Source organism: Pezoporus occidentalis, unplaced genomic scaffold (genome assembly GCF_034315485.1).
Source record: "Pezoporus occidentalis ecotype Australia unplaced genomic scaffold, CSIRO_AGI_Poc_V1 ctg13, whole genome shotgun sequence".
In the NCBI taxonomy this organism is placed as follows: Eukaryota; Metazoa; Chordata; class Aves; order Psittaciformes; family Psittacidae; genus Pezoporus; species Pezoporus occidentalis.
The window spans coordinates 7,498,865-7,515,628 of NW_026913103.1; the positions used below are offsets into that span (position 1 = coordinate 7,498,865).

Consider the following 16,764-nt stretch of genomic DNA (forward strand, 5'->3'; position numbering starts at 1 on the left):
ATATTTTGTCCAAAACTAAGGTCTCACAATTCCATCTGAAATATTTCTTTTCAATTACTGTTCTAAAACTCCTGTGATCAAATAATTTTAGTCAATCTTAAATGGCCTATGTTATGTTAGTTCTTTTACATTAGTAGCTACTACAAGCTTTGACAGTGCACTTCAAGAGTGAAGTCATGTAAATTCTGTGACAAAGCTACTTCTATGCAATGTAGCTTTTACTATGTAAGCAGACTATTCAAGCCTTTGGGTATAAATAATCTAATCACACCAATGGAATTAAAAAAACAAAAATAATTTATAAAAGTATAAATAATTTTTCTATTTAAAGATATTCTACAGATCTTCACTAGATAAAATAGTATACATTTGCTTATTTCCAATCCATGTAATCTTATTGTCACAGCAAGCATATTTGAAAAAGTCAAACTGCTTTTGACTGGATTACCAACAACACTGACACAGTTAATCCACAGAACACATGAATGATCAGCAAAAAGCAGCAAAAAATACCATACATAATTTATCCCAGATTACTAGTTCAAAGATCAGTCTATAAGCATCTACAGAGAATTTCCAAACTTAAGTTACTGTGAAAAAGACAAGTGTATACTAGAAATTAAAATACAGTTGATGACTTGATATAGGCTGTACTTAACAGATAAAGAGATGACTTAAGAAGAAGATAGTTCAATGTAAAGTTTACCATTTCTTCTGATTTAACTTCATTTTATTCCCATTCTTCTTGTTGACAACATTAATTTTTCCATTTTCTAACCTGACTCCATCCAACCTGCAAACCATTAATATTAGTAATTAAAAAACAGTTCAAACCATTAAGAACAACAGTTTCACAAAGTAACAGTGCTTTGGTGGGCTCATGTTATTAATATAAAAAAAAAATCAAAATCATTCACCACAGAAAACTAGGAAGGGCCACTTGCTACTTAGAAGTCTCCACTGTAGACGTAAAATGTAACATCTTAGCTACCCTATTTATTACCTTAAATGAAAGCTATAGTGCTATAGTTAAGGCCAAAGTCCAACATCACAGGGTCAAAAAAGTCTAGGAGTTCATATACACTGCTACCAATCAGTTATCTGAGCAAAGACAGTGATTTAAAAGAGATGCATGTTTCAGCACAGGGCTCTTGGAACACCCTAATTCATCAAGGAGGCTTTTGAGTGGGATGGTAATGACACAGTGTAAACCCCTGCTCAGCAACAACTAAATCAACATTATTGTCATCCTAAACACATCACTATACCAGTTACTAAGAAGAAAATTAACTCTATCTGAGACAAAACAAGGCAGATACACAGGGCAGATGTTTTAAATATAAACATCGAAGACATTCTAGGACATAATAAAGGGCAACAGCACATTTCTATCACATAGAAGCCTATTAAAAAATGATGCTTCAAATACATAATCATGCTACAAAAGTCTGCTTCTGACATTATTCTTACCAAGAGCATCAGAACAAACATCCTGCTTTAAAGAGATGACACAGTGCGTGCTGTAAACTTTTATACTTATAAAGTAAAAAAAAAAAACAAAAACTAAAGTTAGATCAGCTTACATAGACACTCTGTGAAGAGCTTGCTAGATAAAAATATGTTTCATCTCACCTACCTTCCACTTAAATTACTGAGTCCAAACTTCTTTGCAGAACTTTGCAACATTTTTATGAGGTTAGCTTCTTCACCAACAGCTTTGCATTTTTTAGATTTGGTCTTCTGTTTTTCATTTATAACTTGCACTTGATTATTTCTATAAATCTCAAATGTAGACTTTCCATTAACATTTTCATTAAAACTCATTTTGCTCAGGTTAGAAATTAAGGTATCTTGGTATTCTTCTGATTTTCCTTTGTGCAGGATTTTTGGTTTATAACCATGAGTCAGAAGATCACACGTATCAGTGTATATGAACTGCAGAAGGTACGCAAACAGATCTGGATGAACTTTCTCTACTACATAAAGATCACATCCAACAGCATCTTCATCTTTACGGTAGATGTCTGTAGTGTCTAGCTGGTTGTCACTGGAAACAAACAACTTCCTGAAGAAGTCTGAGCGTACAGCCAAGATGTATTTGTGCACGGGGTAAGTTCTTGTGCCAATCTGAAAAGTCACATCATGGATGCTGTCCATTTCATCCGTTTCATCTAACAGTTTGCCAAAATCCTCTCCAAAACTTGATAATGACACACTTGGAATTTCATAGAGACTAGAACAAAATGAAAACCATCAAAAAAACTTCTCTTTACAAGCTCCATAAAAATTTACATAGTATGTTTAATGAAAAGGCTGAGGTAATTTCCTTTGGGTTTTCTTCTTACATTGCTGGACTACTGAACATTTCTTGTCCTGTTCTTTACAAGAAAAAAAAACCTAATATGGTATTTAGACAATTAAACCACATATGTAAGAACTGTCTAGCTTCCAGGTATTAAATATCGTATTTAGTCTTTATAACTTATCCAGGAAATATGTACTACCAGAGCTACCATACCTTCACCTCATTTTTCCAATAAGAAAACACAGAAATGTTTGCTAATTTTCGTATTACAATCCAAAGCAGTAAGACAAAAGGAAACACAACCCAGTATTTACTTATTTATTAGATATACTGGAAATAAATCTATTAAATATATTATAAGAGCACAAGCAACATGACTCAGTATTCTACTTAATCATTTGACTTTAAACCTTTTGTCCAAAGATCCACTTTTCACTTCTATTTAAAAGTTAATTATTGATGATTACTGAAGGGGTTAATTTCTACAGTATTTAGACCTCAGAGTAAAGAAATACATTGCAAACGCTTGATAGAAGAACATCAACATCATCTATACTAATTATGCAACTATATAAACTGACATCTTTGGGAAACTTCAACACACGTTTTCAGAAACAAGTCCTATTCTCTAGAAGTATGGATAACCACATTTACTCCGGCTCTGTACGACTAAAACAATGTCTTTGAAAAGCAGAATGATTTCATTGCAATCCCACACAAAAAAAGAGAAAAATTACAGTTGTGACTTTAAGTTTACCTTGTTTTAGGATCTGACTGTAAAACAGCAAAATTGCAACCATTAGGATCGGTGGCAATACTAACAGCTCGGTGGACAAAAGTCAGCTTCTGTAGTCGAATTCTTTCATACACACTGTTTGTATCATGTTCACAGGACACATCACATGAAGAATTCTGAAGGCTTGACACAAGTTCTGCTAAAAAAGAAAAAAATTAAAGAAAATTGAAAAAACTCACAGAAAGGTCCAGCTAACTAAAATGCAATCAATATAACAAGTCAATGGATGGAGTCACTGAATAAAGCTAAAATTGTGCTGAAGATTGCAGCTTGCTAAACTGAAATACAGGAAGGCATTTTAATGAAGAAAAAAATAAAATATGAACAATCAAAAAAACAAACAAACAAAAAACCCCAAAACATGAGAAATATTATGTATAGTAGAGTTTTTCTCCAGAACTACTTGTGGAACTGTTTTGCCACTTCATATAAGGGGAAAGACTCCATCTAACATTCAATGCCACCTCTTGTGAAATGAAACAAGCACTGAATCAGCGTACAGAATTGCAAAATTGTTTTCTTTTCCTATCAATTACAGCAGATATAATACACTTGCCTACAGACTTCATATTGTATCTGTTTAAATTATATCCAAACTAACAACATACTATTGAAAAAAATGCAATATTCTCCGAATATTGTTTTCTCAATAAATAAAAAACTAAACACATGCATACCATTTGTCACACTCATTAAAGCCTTTCAAAAGACAGCAGCTCTCATTCATTACAAATCAGTGATGAACATCAACTGACATTCAACTAGTCAGCAGGTCGAGATTCTGAAGCTTTTGTACTTTTAGTATTTTCAAGGAAAAAAGAGCAATACACATAAAGAGAGTGCCTACAGATGCATACCAGCACCAGACAAACAGAGTGAAAAGGAGATGAATTCACAGGTGCCTCTGTAATGAAGGAACTACTATGTTATGCGCAGAATAAAAGAAAGTAGCAAAAGAGTAAAACTAGTAACTCTGGATTGAGCAACAGAGGAAAGATTTTTGCTGTTAAAGAATGCAAAAATTGACAGATACAACTATAGATGGAATCTTGATATAAAAGGAAGTGGAACTCCAATATAAAGCTATAAAGTTCAAATACATCCTAGGTTGGAAGTAAATCCATTTCTAACCATAGAGTGTTAAGACCCTACATGAACAGAGCTGACAGTTTCAATTAAAATCTTGTCCTACAGTAGACCATTCTTCCTTGCAGAAAAACCATCCATCAGGACCTACTCTTGGCAATATGAGCCAAGCTAGTAAGGTAGAAATTGATCTGGACCCTGTATTGTGCTCAGATAAGGGTCTGGGAAACATGATAAGGTTTCATAGACTTAGCAGTGAAAGCAAGTACATGCTCCTTTGTTCAATGCCAGTTTTTTTAGGACTGGTCATGTAATATCATCATTAGAGTAGACCACTGTGCTACTATTACTTTGCAGAAGTACATTTCTTCCTGGAAATCTCCACCTGAAAGTTAACTGAAAGCTGCAAAGTAAGTAAATCTTAATTAAACAGAAAAGAGAACAGTAGTGGTCGATGATACTAACGATCAGCCACAGAGGAAAGAACACCACCACATAATACTGTTAAAGACTGTACAGATTTGATTAAACTTTTATATTGATCTGAAGTACTCAAAAACTATTAAGAAATCACAACTAACCTTTTTTTTCTGAGAATTTTTTCCCTTCGTCTAGCCACTTCCCTGAAAAGGCTTCACCATCCTGTGTGACAAACATTATTTCATTCCCATTTAAAGCAACATCAGACATGAAGACCTGCCGGCCATACACCCAACGACACTGCTTCATGGAGTTGTTAGATGACTTCCAGCAAAACACCTGTAATTTTTTTATTTTCAGAGAAAGGGTAAATCTTCATATTATATAAAAGCGGTTCCACATTAGACATTACTTTTTTTTTTAAACACAAGAACATGCCATCTCAAAGTTGCATATAAAAGGAGACAGGCATTCATCAAAATTATAACCCAAGTGTTATGAGCACCTATTTCAAAGAACCAAGATGTAAAATACGGAAAACCTATTATGATATCAAAATCCACTTGCCCATGAAGGACATCTGAAAAGCTTCTCTTGAATATTCAAACATCTTCATAGCAGTCATCTGTGGGATAGTTTTTACTGACATTTCAATAATGACAGCAAAAGGTGTCATCAAATCAAGAAATAAGTTTAATCTAGTTCTTAATTTACAGATTTATCCAACTGGTTTACTTATAAACTAGACAAAATTCAAAGCTAGCACACCGGAAGTTTACACTATTTCCTGTTAATTGTTTGACAAAGATCTCAAGTTTCTCTGTACCAGACAAGGTTTTGGAATGGAGATCATGACCAAACACAATCTCTGAAATATTCAACAGAAATGTGAAGAACTGCATACACAGCAGGACTGTACTGTAGATGCTCAAAAAGCAAGTAGAAAGAAACAATCCCGCACAAGGTAAAGCCCAGACATGGTATTAGTGATGCTGAAATTGGGCTTTCATCTTCTCCCACTGAAGGGCCTGCACAGATCTATTAACACCTACAGAAGGAGGGGACAGAAGACTCTGAGTAACCTATTTACTCTCCCCTCTCTTGAGCCCCACAGAATCACTGAAGCTGGAAAGGATATCTGGAGATTATCTAGTTCAATCCCCCTTCTCAAGTAGGGCCATTCAGAGCCAGTTCCCCAGGAACACATGCAGACTACTTTAGAATCTCTCCAAGGACAGAGACTCCACAACCTCCATGGGCAACCTGTGTCAGCACTTGATCATCCTCACAGTGAAAACATGCTTTCTGATATTCAGACAGAGTCTCTTTTGTTTCATTTTGTGCCCATTGCCTCTGGTCCTGTCACTGGGCACCACTGAAAAGAGCCTGGCTTCATCTTCTTTACAGGTTCCCCTCAAGATGGAAGATCCCCTCCCAAGCCTTCTCTTTCCGCCAGTTAAACAGTACTCTCCTAAAGAGAGTACAATCAAGCCAAACCAGGAAGCACTAATTCAGGAAACAGAAGTATTAAGATTCCACCTCTCTCCTTACTCAATACTGTGTAATGCCTAAGAGCACTAAAGATCCCAGCATTTACCAGTATTTGAAATGTAGATTGACACATTTCCCCTGATGCAGGAAGATACGGTAGTTTTTTACAGTTAAAGAAGTGTCCCAAAGACGTTTAAGGGGCACTACCAATACTACAGATGCTAGAAGCTAAACCTCACATGAACAAATACTGAACTGGAAGTGTATAATATCTGAGAAAACTAATGATGCAACAAACACATCCCAAAGCATAATTCAGTCAAATGCAATAAAAAAAAAAACAAAAACAAAAACCAAAAAAACCCTCACAACCAAAAAAAAAAAAAACCACCCCAAAACAAAAACCCACAAACCATAACCTCCCCCCCCAAAAAAGCCACACACACAAAAACAAAAACCACTGCTCCCCACTTTCCCTATTTTGATATACAAGCTCATTTTTTAACGTTAAGGCAGAATTTCAGTAACAAAACCTTTCTGTACACACCACTAGATGGCCCTGAAGTTTCATATCGCTCAGCAGAACTAGAAAAGGCTGAGGTTTTGAAGGACATCACATCTACAGAGTAGCTGCTTTTCAGCAAACCCTCTAACACTTCAGAGACTATTTTGGAGCGTGTGAAGGTGACTGGGTAGGTGGGTTGAGAGGATAGACAGGGAAGGCAAAAAAAAAAACCAAACAACAAACCTCCCCAAAAAATCCCAAACAGACCATGTATGGTATGTAACCACTTATGTATGTAAAAGCAAAGGCATTTACACCTTCACTGAAAATCTGTTAGGTGTCCACAGATTTAAAAATACACTACTGTACACGACTTCAGTAGTCTTTCCATAGCCCTTTAAAAAAACAAAATGTATCACCAGCAGCTATACATAAATCAAATGGGTGTTTTCCATGCATGATTTTGTCCTGTCTTATGTTTAAAGTTTCATTAATCAGTATGTAGCTTGCTATATGGTTATGATTTCCAAATACACAACTTACTCTTCCAGCTTCATCCAGTGCTAGAATGCAAATCTTCTGACCTCCATTTTCTTTAAGATGCTGGGTATCTACCTTATATTCCAAATATCCCCCACTGACAAGAACTTTTTTAAGGTTCAGCTGTCTGAAAGAACACACAAGGTTAAATTAGTATTTCTTCATTGTGTACTTACGTTGTACTTACAACAGTCACCTTTTCATTCAGAGCAGCAGAGAAGAAAAAAAAAAATAGTTGAGGTAGTGACATTGAAAAATTACTGAAGTTGAGTTTCTCTTCACTCGTATTACTGAGATAACTGCTAATAAAATACTATGAGGAGATCGTAATTTTTGCTTTGCTTTTAAGTAAGCTACATCATATCCATAAGTTATTCACAAAATTCTGGAAGTGAAAACTGGGATAAGATTTATCTTCAATCTTCAGCATTACAAAACTATAGTTGTGTGAATTTAGTTTAGCCATTTTTATTAAAAGACCTATCCTACCTCAGGAGACCATTTCTCAGGTTTGTGGTGGGTTTCGGGTTTTTTTTTTTAGCTGATCAAAACCATGTTACCTTTTTTCAGCTTCTTATTCTTATTAAGAGCACAGTACATGGTATTAAGTTGCTCCAAGTTCCAACACCTTCACTTACAACCATGCAGAAAATGAAGTATTAAGCTACCACACGTCAATAAATACTGTTGGAATGTGACGTGAAGCTGAAAAGCTAACTGGGAGTTACTGGGAAAAAATGCTAATTCTCTCTTCTAATCTGTTACTACAAACTAAGTAAGAGAGAATGGTATCAAATAATTTCATAAATGTATGAGTCATGGGCCCAGTTTTTATAACAGGTCTTATATGCAGGTTTTAGCCTATGTACCAATGATGTCACAAGGTTACACCTGCAACCTAAACTACCCTTTATAATATACTATTATCCACACAGTAATTAAGAAATTCATTCAAATTACTGATTCAAAATTGTAACAACATAACAGAACAGCAGATCTTCAATACCTCTAAGATGCATTTACGCAAATTCAGGTTAACAGAGGAACCAAAACTACCAGTTTCAGTATTTTTAAGCCTATGGCACAAAATACTCCCTCTTAGCATGCTTTGTTGTTTGTTTAGTTTTTAAAATGTCTTTGGTAAAGAACAAATGGCAACTTAACCTCATCTAATAACAAGAATATATGAAAACCAAAAAAACAACAAAAAAACCAAAAATGACAGCTGCGGTTCATATGGAAGAACTGCAAATGAAGCAAACCCAGGGGAGCACTGTATTATCTCTACTTTCTGCACAAAAATCTTTAAAATAGTTTGCAAGTATAAGACTACAGTGAAATCTTCACCTTACTGTTCTTCATGACAAATCAGAAAAGTAACACATACTTTGAAGCCATCTTTTTGCATTGGTAGTCTGCAAGTAAATAAATATCTCCTCTTTCAGTAACGCATACTGTAGCACCATCACTTGCAGAGACCAAGGACACAGAGATATCTTTATGGTGTAGAGCAGAAACCTGGCGAGGTGAAGTTACACATTTTTCTCCATTAGGATCCAGCAGATAACCTAGAAAATACAAACACACCCAAAATCATTATTTGCCATCCCACACGTTATGCATTTAAAGGACACTTTGCTACACTACTTTAAAGAACCTTTAAATTCTAAAAGATTTTTGAGGCAGTTAGATAATTACACAGATAAGAGACCCACTAGCCATACTTGTTAGTTCACTACAAACACCAGAAAACATTCAAGACTTGATACACAAAAATTGAATAAGGCATATTCTACAGGGAAAGCAATTTAATGAGGTTAAACTCTGCAGTGGTACTGCCTTTGATTCCAAAGAAAGAACATTTATTAGATCATATTACAGCTCAAGACACTTGAAATACTATCACACTGGCATAACTAAAGCTTTATTTCAGCCATTGGAAGCTCATCATAAAAATTACTTTATTTTTAAATTAAGTGCACATGCATGAAAACAGGCAGTTACATGAAACAATGGACAAGGTTGGAGCTGTAATGTAATGACTCTGAAAACATATTAAGAAAAAAAAAAAAAAAATCAGGTCAATGCTGCTCTGTTGCATAAAGAAACCTATGCCAAAGAATCTCATACATAATATAACCCTGCCCTGTGTGCACTTACATCTGCACCACAGAGTGGATCAGAGTACCAATATCCAGGAGTAAGCAGAAGAGCTACTTCTAAAGCTGGAAGCAACCCTATCACATGACAGTGTAGTGCTGTGCCCAAACATTTTAAAGAGTCAAATCTTATTATCACAGGTCTATCATAGTGCCCAGCTGACACGACTGTATCATGATCTAATTATTGTCTTCACACAGTACTGCACTGGGCCTTACACACAGCAGAATAAACTCAATCTCAACAACACAAAAAAAACCCAAACTTATATGAAGGGTACATATTAAAAAAAAAACAAAACAAAAAAACAACCCATAAGATATTCATTAATAAGATACTTCTCTGAAAGCTTTCTGACATACCTTTGCTATCTTAAAAAGGAACACAAAAAAAAGTTCTGAACCTGATGCCAGAACTGATGCAGATTAACTCTAAGTACCAGAGCTAGCTAATACTTTCTTTGCTCATAGATACAGAACTGTGAAAATGCAAATCCAAACCGATATCGCAATACCTGTTCATTAAAAAAGACAAAAGCAACTAAAATAGCCCATTCAGACAACAAATCAATAAGTTCACTAGTTGCCAATATATTTTTATTAGGTTATATCTTGACATTCAGAATAATACTGAGTTAAGCAAAGATTCTGTTAATGGCATTATTGAAAATAGATCTAGATATGGGCAAGAATTTCAGTTTAAAAATGTTAGTATGGAAAAGTTATTAGTAGCATGTTTACAGAGTGTGTTGAAAGGAGGACATAGACAGGAGAGCTGAATGTTAGTTTATAGTTTACCAAGGGCAATACCAGCCAGATTGCTGGAAGGAGACAAGCACGCCTTGGAGTGACCTGCAACACAAGCAGCAATATTCTGTTTCCTGAAAGTCTATAGTAGCAGGACCACACAAGATACATAGACAGTGAAAGAATTATAAAGAGTTCAAATAACAGAGCTAAGCCTGACCAGCTCCCATCATCTCAAAATGTGAAAGTAACCAGCAATAATGAAAAATATTCTTGAAAAGCATGAAGAGACTGGTTTAATTAAAAGAGATGGGGGGGGCGGGGGGAGGGGGGTGTGGGGAGAGAGAAAGAGAGAAGGAGAGGGAGAGGAGAGAAAGCTTTAAGAAGTAGATGACAGCTTTAGCATGAACATCTTTTAATGGCTGGGGTTTACCTTCAGAACACTTCTACCTTACCTAGCTGGCCACCATTCAGCCCCATGGTATAAACTCCTTCCTTAGTCCATAGCACTGTATGGAATCTGCCTGCAGCCACTCCAATCACCATTCTACCTTTCAGATTTTTTGCCTGAACCTAAGCACAAATCCAAAGTACATCTTAGTATTAAGCAGAAACAGGTGAATTCCACAGGTACAAATTTCTGACATTTAACTCCTTAAGTCACTAAGAATGAAGCATTGGTAACAATCCATATACAGCCTAATAAGTCAGAATTATTTCAGAAGTTTGTCAAGTGGAGTACTCAGCACTAGTGTCAAAAAGTAGTAAACTTTGTGCATTATTTAATCAGAACTATAACCAAATCTCCTTACATTGTCTTCATATGCATGATATTGAACAAGACTTGCAGAGGTCATGTACAAAACAGTCACAGACAACTCAGATGCTGCAACAGCATCAGCTAAAAAGTGTCAGCTTGTAAGTCCTAATGCCCTAAACACACTGCAGAACTGCACCCTTCAATAAAAGGTAATGTAACTCTTACTTACATAGAAAAAAAAAAATTAGATTGAGCATAGAAACATAATTACATTGTTGATGTCCATACCTTTTCTTCCCAAAACGTTACCAATCCAGAATCAACAGTGCTTCCAGCAAAGAATACAACCACCAAACGCTGAGATTCATCATCCAGTGATTCAAAAGAAGAGCATGAATCTCAAGTAATACATATCTATTACTTTTATGTCATTTCAGCTACAGAACAATTTGGGAAAGAAAAGGGTTTTGGCAATTGTACCTTGTATCAGACTGGGCACTACCAACTTCAGTACAGTTCAGGTTACAAACTAAGATGTTCAATCAGGACACAGTTATGTATTTAAGACAGAGATGATGGTAACACAGAACCAAGATTTTATCTGAATTCAATTGGACTGTATGGTCCTGAAAAAGTTTAAAAGTTATTTCCATGATCTCTACCTTTTACTTTCTGTTAAAAGAAGCAAACAACTAAGCCTTGACTGATATTATTTTTACCTGTCTAGGAACACTGCAGTTAGAAGGAGGAGGAAGAATACCCAATTGATGGAAAGTATTTAAACCAAAAGTGTAAACATATCCATCTTCTGTTAAAACAACAGTATGATCCTTAGCTGCCGCTATCTGGGAGCACTGATGGCCAGCTAAGCCTTCCACAAGTCTTGGAACCTGAACAAGAAAAAAAAAATTGATATACAGATAACTCTGGTTTCATATTAACCAGTGGCCATCTATGAAACTAAAGAAACACCAACAGAAAGTCATAACCAAATACTGAACTACAGATGAAAACACATTTGACTATACAACAAACTCAATAACATAATTACCAAATTCAATGCAGTTAAGACTTTCATTTGAAATGTATCCTTTGCTGTCAGAGAGGATGACAGCTCTGAAATTCGGCTGGAAATTATATCTTCAGGACAACTGGACAAATATTTAATATTACCTCTCTTGTTCTTTATAAATTACCATGAGTGATTTCTCCCTTCAGAATACATGACAATCCTAAGAAACTTCCACAGAATAAGGAAGCAGTTCTGTATCTTTGATTCTTCATGCACTCTCTACTGTGAGTTCTCCTCATTCAACTGGGTAACATGCTAATATCAAACGGCAATTTGTAAAAAATTCTAATATCATAAAATTCAAATTTAAAAAATAAAAGTGTTAAGAATTGGGCTCCACTCTTCACTGTAACACCCAGCAACATAATACCAAATTTCTGGCAGAACTTGATATTGTAAATTAAAAAAATCTTTGTGCTGCGAACTAAATGAATACTACCAGGAAGCGTGCACAGGATAAGATACTGAAGTCTAAGAACTGTATTGTCATCATATCTTAGTCTTCTTATATTTTGGTATTGCATATCACAACATGTACTGTTCAAAATAAAACAGTAGGTGAATTTTCACTTACAGCTGTGCAAATCCAGTAATAACAGCCCTACTATGACTTTTCATGTCACTACAGCTCTACAGTACTGCTGTTTCTTTTGTGCCAGCCTTGACGTATCACATACCTATTTAAGAATCCAGCCCTTGTCTGGAATCAGCTACCCTTTATAACAACTCAGTCGTAATACAGAAGTGTGACCGCAGTATCTAGCTATCTTGAAATATATTTAAATGCATGTTCTTCTATTCTCTGCCACTTCACTAGTAGTACTAGAGAGGTTTTGGGTTTTTTTGTTATTTAGTGGGGAGCAAGGGGTTTTGCTTGAAATCAACAGCAAACTCATTTTGAAAGTACACTCACAAAAACTCTAGTTCACTTTTTAGATTTGCTATTTGAAATAAATGAAACATCATGCTACATGCTACACTTCATGAGATGGCATACCAGACATGTTTGCTCATCACCATGACCCAGTCGTCCTCCTTGTCCATGTCCACAAGTATAAACTTGACCTTTGTGGGAAAGGAACACGGAATGAAATTTACAGAGTACCACCTGAAAGAAAAAGAACAAAAAAAGAGGTGGGAAGGAGGCAGTAGAGGACAGATCATTTTTCCTGGGCAACCTGAAAACACCTGCTAAAACTACTTTGTGAAGAAGTCCAGCTTTAATAAAGATCTGTTTCTGAAAATACAAGTAAGATACTAATATTAAAATTTAAAAAAAAGGTACTACACATTCTCCCCACCAAAATAGAGAACCATGATTTAATTGAAGGCGATAGTGGGGGGAGCAGCAAGAATATATTATTACTCTAGTACTCCTTAGCTGCTTTAAGCTGCTTGCCAAATCAATGGCAAATGCTTGCTGAGAAATAAGAAGAAAGGAAAAGAGATGGGAGGAGGAATAAAACACCAAAACAAACAAAAAGAACCCACAGATCCAACTTTTGTTTTTTTTAACATGAAAACTTTGAAAACTTGGTAACACCTTTGATACTTGTTGCCCCCCCCCGCCACGCACCCCTCCAAGCTCACCAAGAAAGATGCCTATTTAACACATTAAGAATACCTGTTTGATATATACACCATTCCGAGGAAAGAGGTCCACCAGTTCAGGATGATGTTTACCCTGTTGGCCACCATGACCCAAAGTAAAATTTATATTGTTTCCCCAAGTGTAGACTTCTGTGGGATCTGCAATGAAAAAACATTATCTCTGCAGCTTATAAATTTACCAGTATTGTGCAAATACTGGTGACTTTGACAAGCAGCTCCTGACGGTTTTATCTAAAATTTGATGAGCAAAGCTGTTTTTTTTTACATAGAACTGAAATTTAAAAATATTTATTCTTATAAGAAGGTACTACGACAAAATATTTTAATAATATACAATGATCAACATTACTTATATATATTTTCCAGCAGCAGAAAATGCAAACATTCCTCAGCAGCAGATTTACTTGTTATGTTTTCTGAAGACAACTACTACTTTCTTAGGTTACACATGCTTTCCTTCAGTTTAGTAAAAAGCCTTTACCAAGAAAAGTTTATGCTGTCATGTATGAAAGCCATAAACACCTTCAAATCACAGGTGTAGCCAAAAAATAACACTTCAGTTTTTTTTTCAATAATCTCTCAGTTAGTGATATCTGAACACCGTTTTCTGAGTAAAAGCTCAAATCGATGTACATTTCATCGCTATTAAAAAGATTAAAGAATTTTAACATATTTCACAAGTTGAAATTAAAATACCCAAATCTTCAGTGTAACCAAATTTACTTAGACTGGAAATAAGCTGAAAAAAAAACCAAAATTTCACAGTACCATAAGACTGAACAACATGCAGAACAGAGGAAAGAAGGAGTAGAAAAGTATAGAACAGCATGAAAATAAATAAAAACTACTGGAAAGACTAATCTCCTGTCAAGGAAAAATCTTGTGTGCTCAGAGTTATTCTTACATTTTCTGTTTGGAGAAATTATATTTAGAACTACTATAACTAGCTTATACCAAGCTACCTTGTCTAAAAGCATTTTGAAGATTAACATGCTTCCTCTCTTTTCACAAAAGACACAGAAGTGATGTAAACTATCAAATTCAAAGACATGAAAGTCTCTCTGACAACTTGGATTGAGATAAAGGAGAAAAACAATAGAATGCTTTGGGTTGGAAGGGACCTTAAAGATCACATAATTCCAACCCCCCTGCCATGTGCAGGGACACCTTCCACTAGACCAGGTTGCTCAAAGCCCCATCCAGCCTGGCCTTGAACACTGCCAGGGATGGAGCACTCGTAATTTCTCTGGGCAACCTGTGCCAGTGTTTCAATACCCTCACAGTAAAGAATTTCTTCCTGATACCTAATCTAAATCTACTCTCTTCTAGTTTAAAGCTATTACCTCTTGTCCTATCATTATAATATGTAAATAACAGAATATATATGAATAATACATAAAATCCAGTATATATTAAATATATAAATATATTACAAAAATATATAAAACACAGAATAACTGAGGTTGAAAGGCACCTCTGGAGGTATCTAGTTCAACACCTCTTCTCAATTAGGGTCAGCTACAGCAGGTTGCCCAGGTCCATTTCTCTCACGTTTTGAGTATCTCCAAGGATAGAGTCTCCACAACCAATTTAGGTTACCTATTATATCATTTGCTTTTTTTCTTAACCTCTCTCCCCCACACACACCCTTTTTAAAAACCTTTAAGTCAGTCATCACTCCTCCATTTTTGCTACACAGGTGCCTCCTGTGTCTACTGCCAAGATTCTATACCTGCTGTCCTATGATATTAGGGACCTCGCATCTTCAGGTATCTCGTAACTTACACAGTCCTAATTAGAAACAGGAAACATTGTCTACACCATTACATACATTAATTGTTGAGATATATCTCTTTGTAAAACACAGTTTAGGCTATTTGATTTCCTACCAGTTTTCTTGAACACCACATGGACTGGCCTATCTTTCATCACAAGATCCAGAGCTGATAAGCCTTCTTTATCCTGAACATAGAGACTAACACCATGCTGAAAGAGAAGGAGAGGAGGAGAAGAACATAAGTTAATTTTAACTCCACTCCTTGAATTAAGTCAGGTAAACATTTAAGAAGCTAAACATATCTTCAACTGAGGTTTAGTACTAGTAAAAGGCAATCTTCAAATTCAACTAAATGGTAAGCAAGACTGATAAGAGAAAAAACAAACAAACAAAACACTCCACAGAAACAGTGCAAACCTGTTCAACCATGTATATATTGTATTATCCTATTAACTGGGATTTTAATTCTATTAATATTGCCTGATTAATAAGAATTAATCAGTGAAACACAAAGGAAGATAAAGTAAAGCCATCTAGAAAGCACAAGTATTTACTGAAAATGCATTTACTGGCTTCAGACAATCCATTTTCTTATAACGGCATGTTTACAGAATCAGTTTTGGCAAGTTAAGAAGTGAGAAAATAAAAATTAAAAAGAAAAAAAGTATTCTTTGAAAACAAGCAGGGAACAGTGGCTCACAGCTCCTAGGCTAGAGGACAAAATGGCCAGATAAGACCAGGAACAGCAGGGAAGCTTCGGAAGTACAAAGCGTAAACAGGTCATTTCTTTAGAACTCAGAGAGGAAGATATTCTCTGTGAATACTGTTTTCTTAGTATAAAAAAAAAAAAAAAAAAATGCTGTTACACCAACAATGGTTTTAAGGAAGTCAAGTGTCATCAATCACACCCCTGAAGGGAAGAACTGCAGATATCCCCAGGCAGAATCTAAGGGATATATAGCTGTACCTACTAGCTCATAGCTAATAAAAAAGGAAAACCTTACAGAATCTCATGATTAAGAGCTAAACACATGAAAAACAAAAATCAAGGGAGTACAAGTCATTCAAGCATGACAGAAGGACAGCTAGCCACAGCTGCAGGAGGGATTTTAACCCATAACTTCATTTGGAAAAACACTAGCCAGAACAACAAAACACGCATTCTCCAAATTATAAAGGCAACCCTACTAGCAACAGTGCTGGTATTAATTCACTGCATGACAGAAAGACCGACTTATTTTTATGATTTAACAGGTAGCTGGATATTCTCTTTGGCAGCTGTATAAGTCATTACAAGCAGAACAGAGGCTGCAGTGACATCCACATGGTCTGAATTTTTAAAAACAAGCCCTAATTGCTGATTGGCAAAACTTGTAGTTAAGTACAGTCTGAGAGTAAATCATAACTGCTTCCAGCCCACAACAGAAATATGCCACTCGCACTAGCTGAGTACCCTGGGGTTGATTCTGGGACCAGTACAGTTCAACATCGTCAC

At 35.6% G+C, this 16,764-nt stretch overlaps 1 protein-coding gene across 3 annotated transcripts in view; it reads right to left on the minus strand.

The window, feature by feature from the left end:
• Nucleotides 1–16,764, minus strand: part of IBTK (inhibitor of Bruton tyrosine kinase) — a 57,926-nt gene that overhangs the window by 29,767 nt on the left and 11,395 nt on the right. For 2 of the 3 annotated variants that reach the window (XM_062608267.1, XM_062608265.1), the window contains exons 3-13: nucleotides 15,382–15,478; nucleotides 13,506–13,630; nucleotides 12,879–12,989; nucleotides 11,529–11,699; nucleotides 10,505–10,622; nucleotides 8,531–8,711; nucleotides 7,147–7,270; nucleotides 4,769–4,946; nucleotides 3,063–3,240; nucleotides 1,637–2,233; nucleotides 707–793 (exon numbers count right to left, since the gene is read on the minus strand). In XM_062608267.1, coding sequence (XP_062464251.1) covers nucleotides 707–793; nucleotides 1,637–2,233; nucleotides 3,063–3,240; nucleotides 4,769–4,946; nucleotides 7,147–7,270; nucleotides 8,531–8,711; nucleotides 10,505–10,622; nucleotides 11,529–11,699; nucleotides 12,879–12,989; nucleotides 13,506–13,630; nucleotides 15,382–15,478 — 1,967 coding nt within the window. The remainder of the gene's footprint in view (nucleotides 1–706; nucleotides 794–1,636; nucleotides 2,234–3,062; nucleotides 3,241–4,768; nucleotides 4,947–7,146; nucleotides 7,271–8,530; nucleotides 8,712–10,504; nucleotides 10,623–11,528; nucleotides 11,700–12,878; nucleotides 12,990–13,505; nucleotides 13,631–15,381; nucleotides 15,479–16,764) is intronic. The other variant, XM_062608266.1, reaches the window with a different exon arrangement.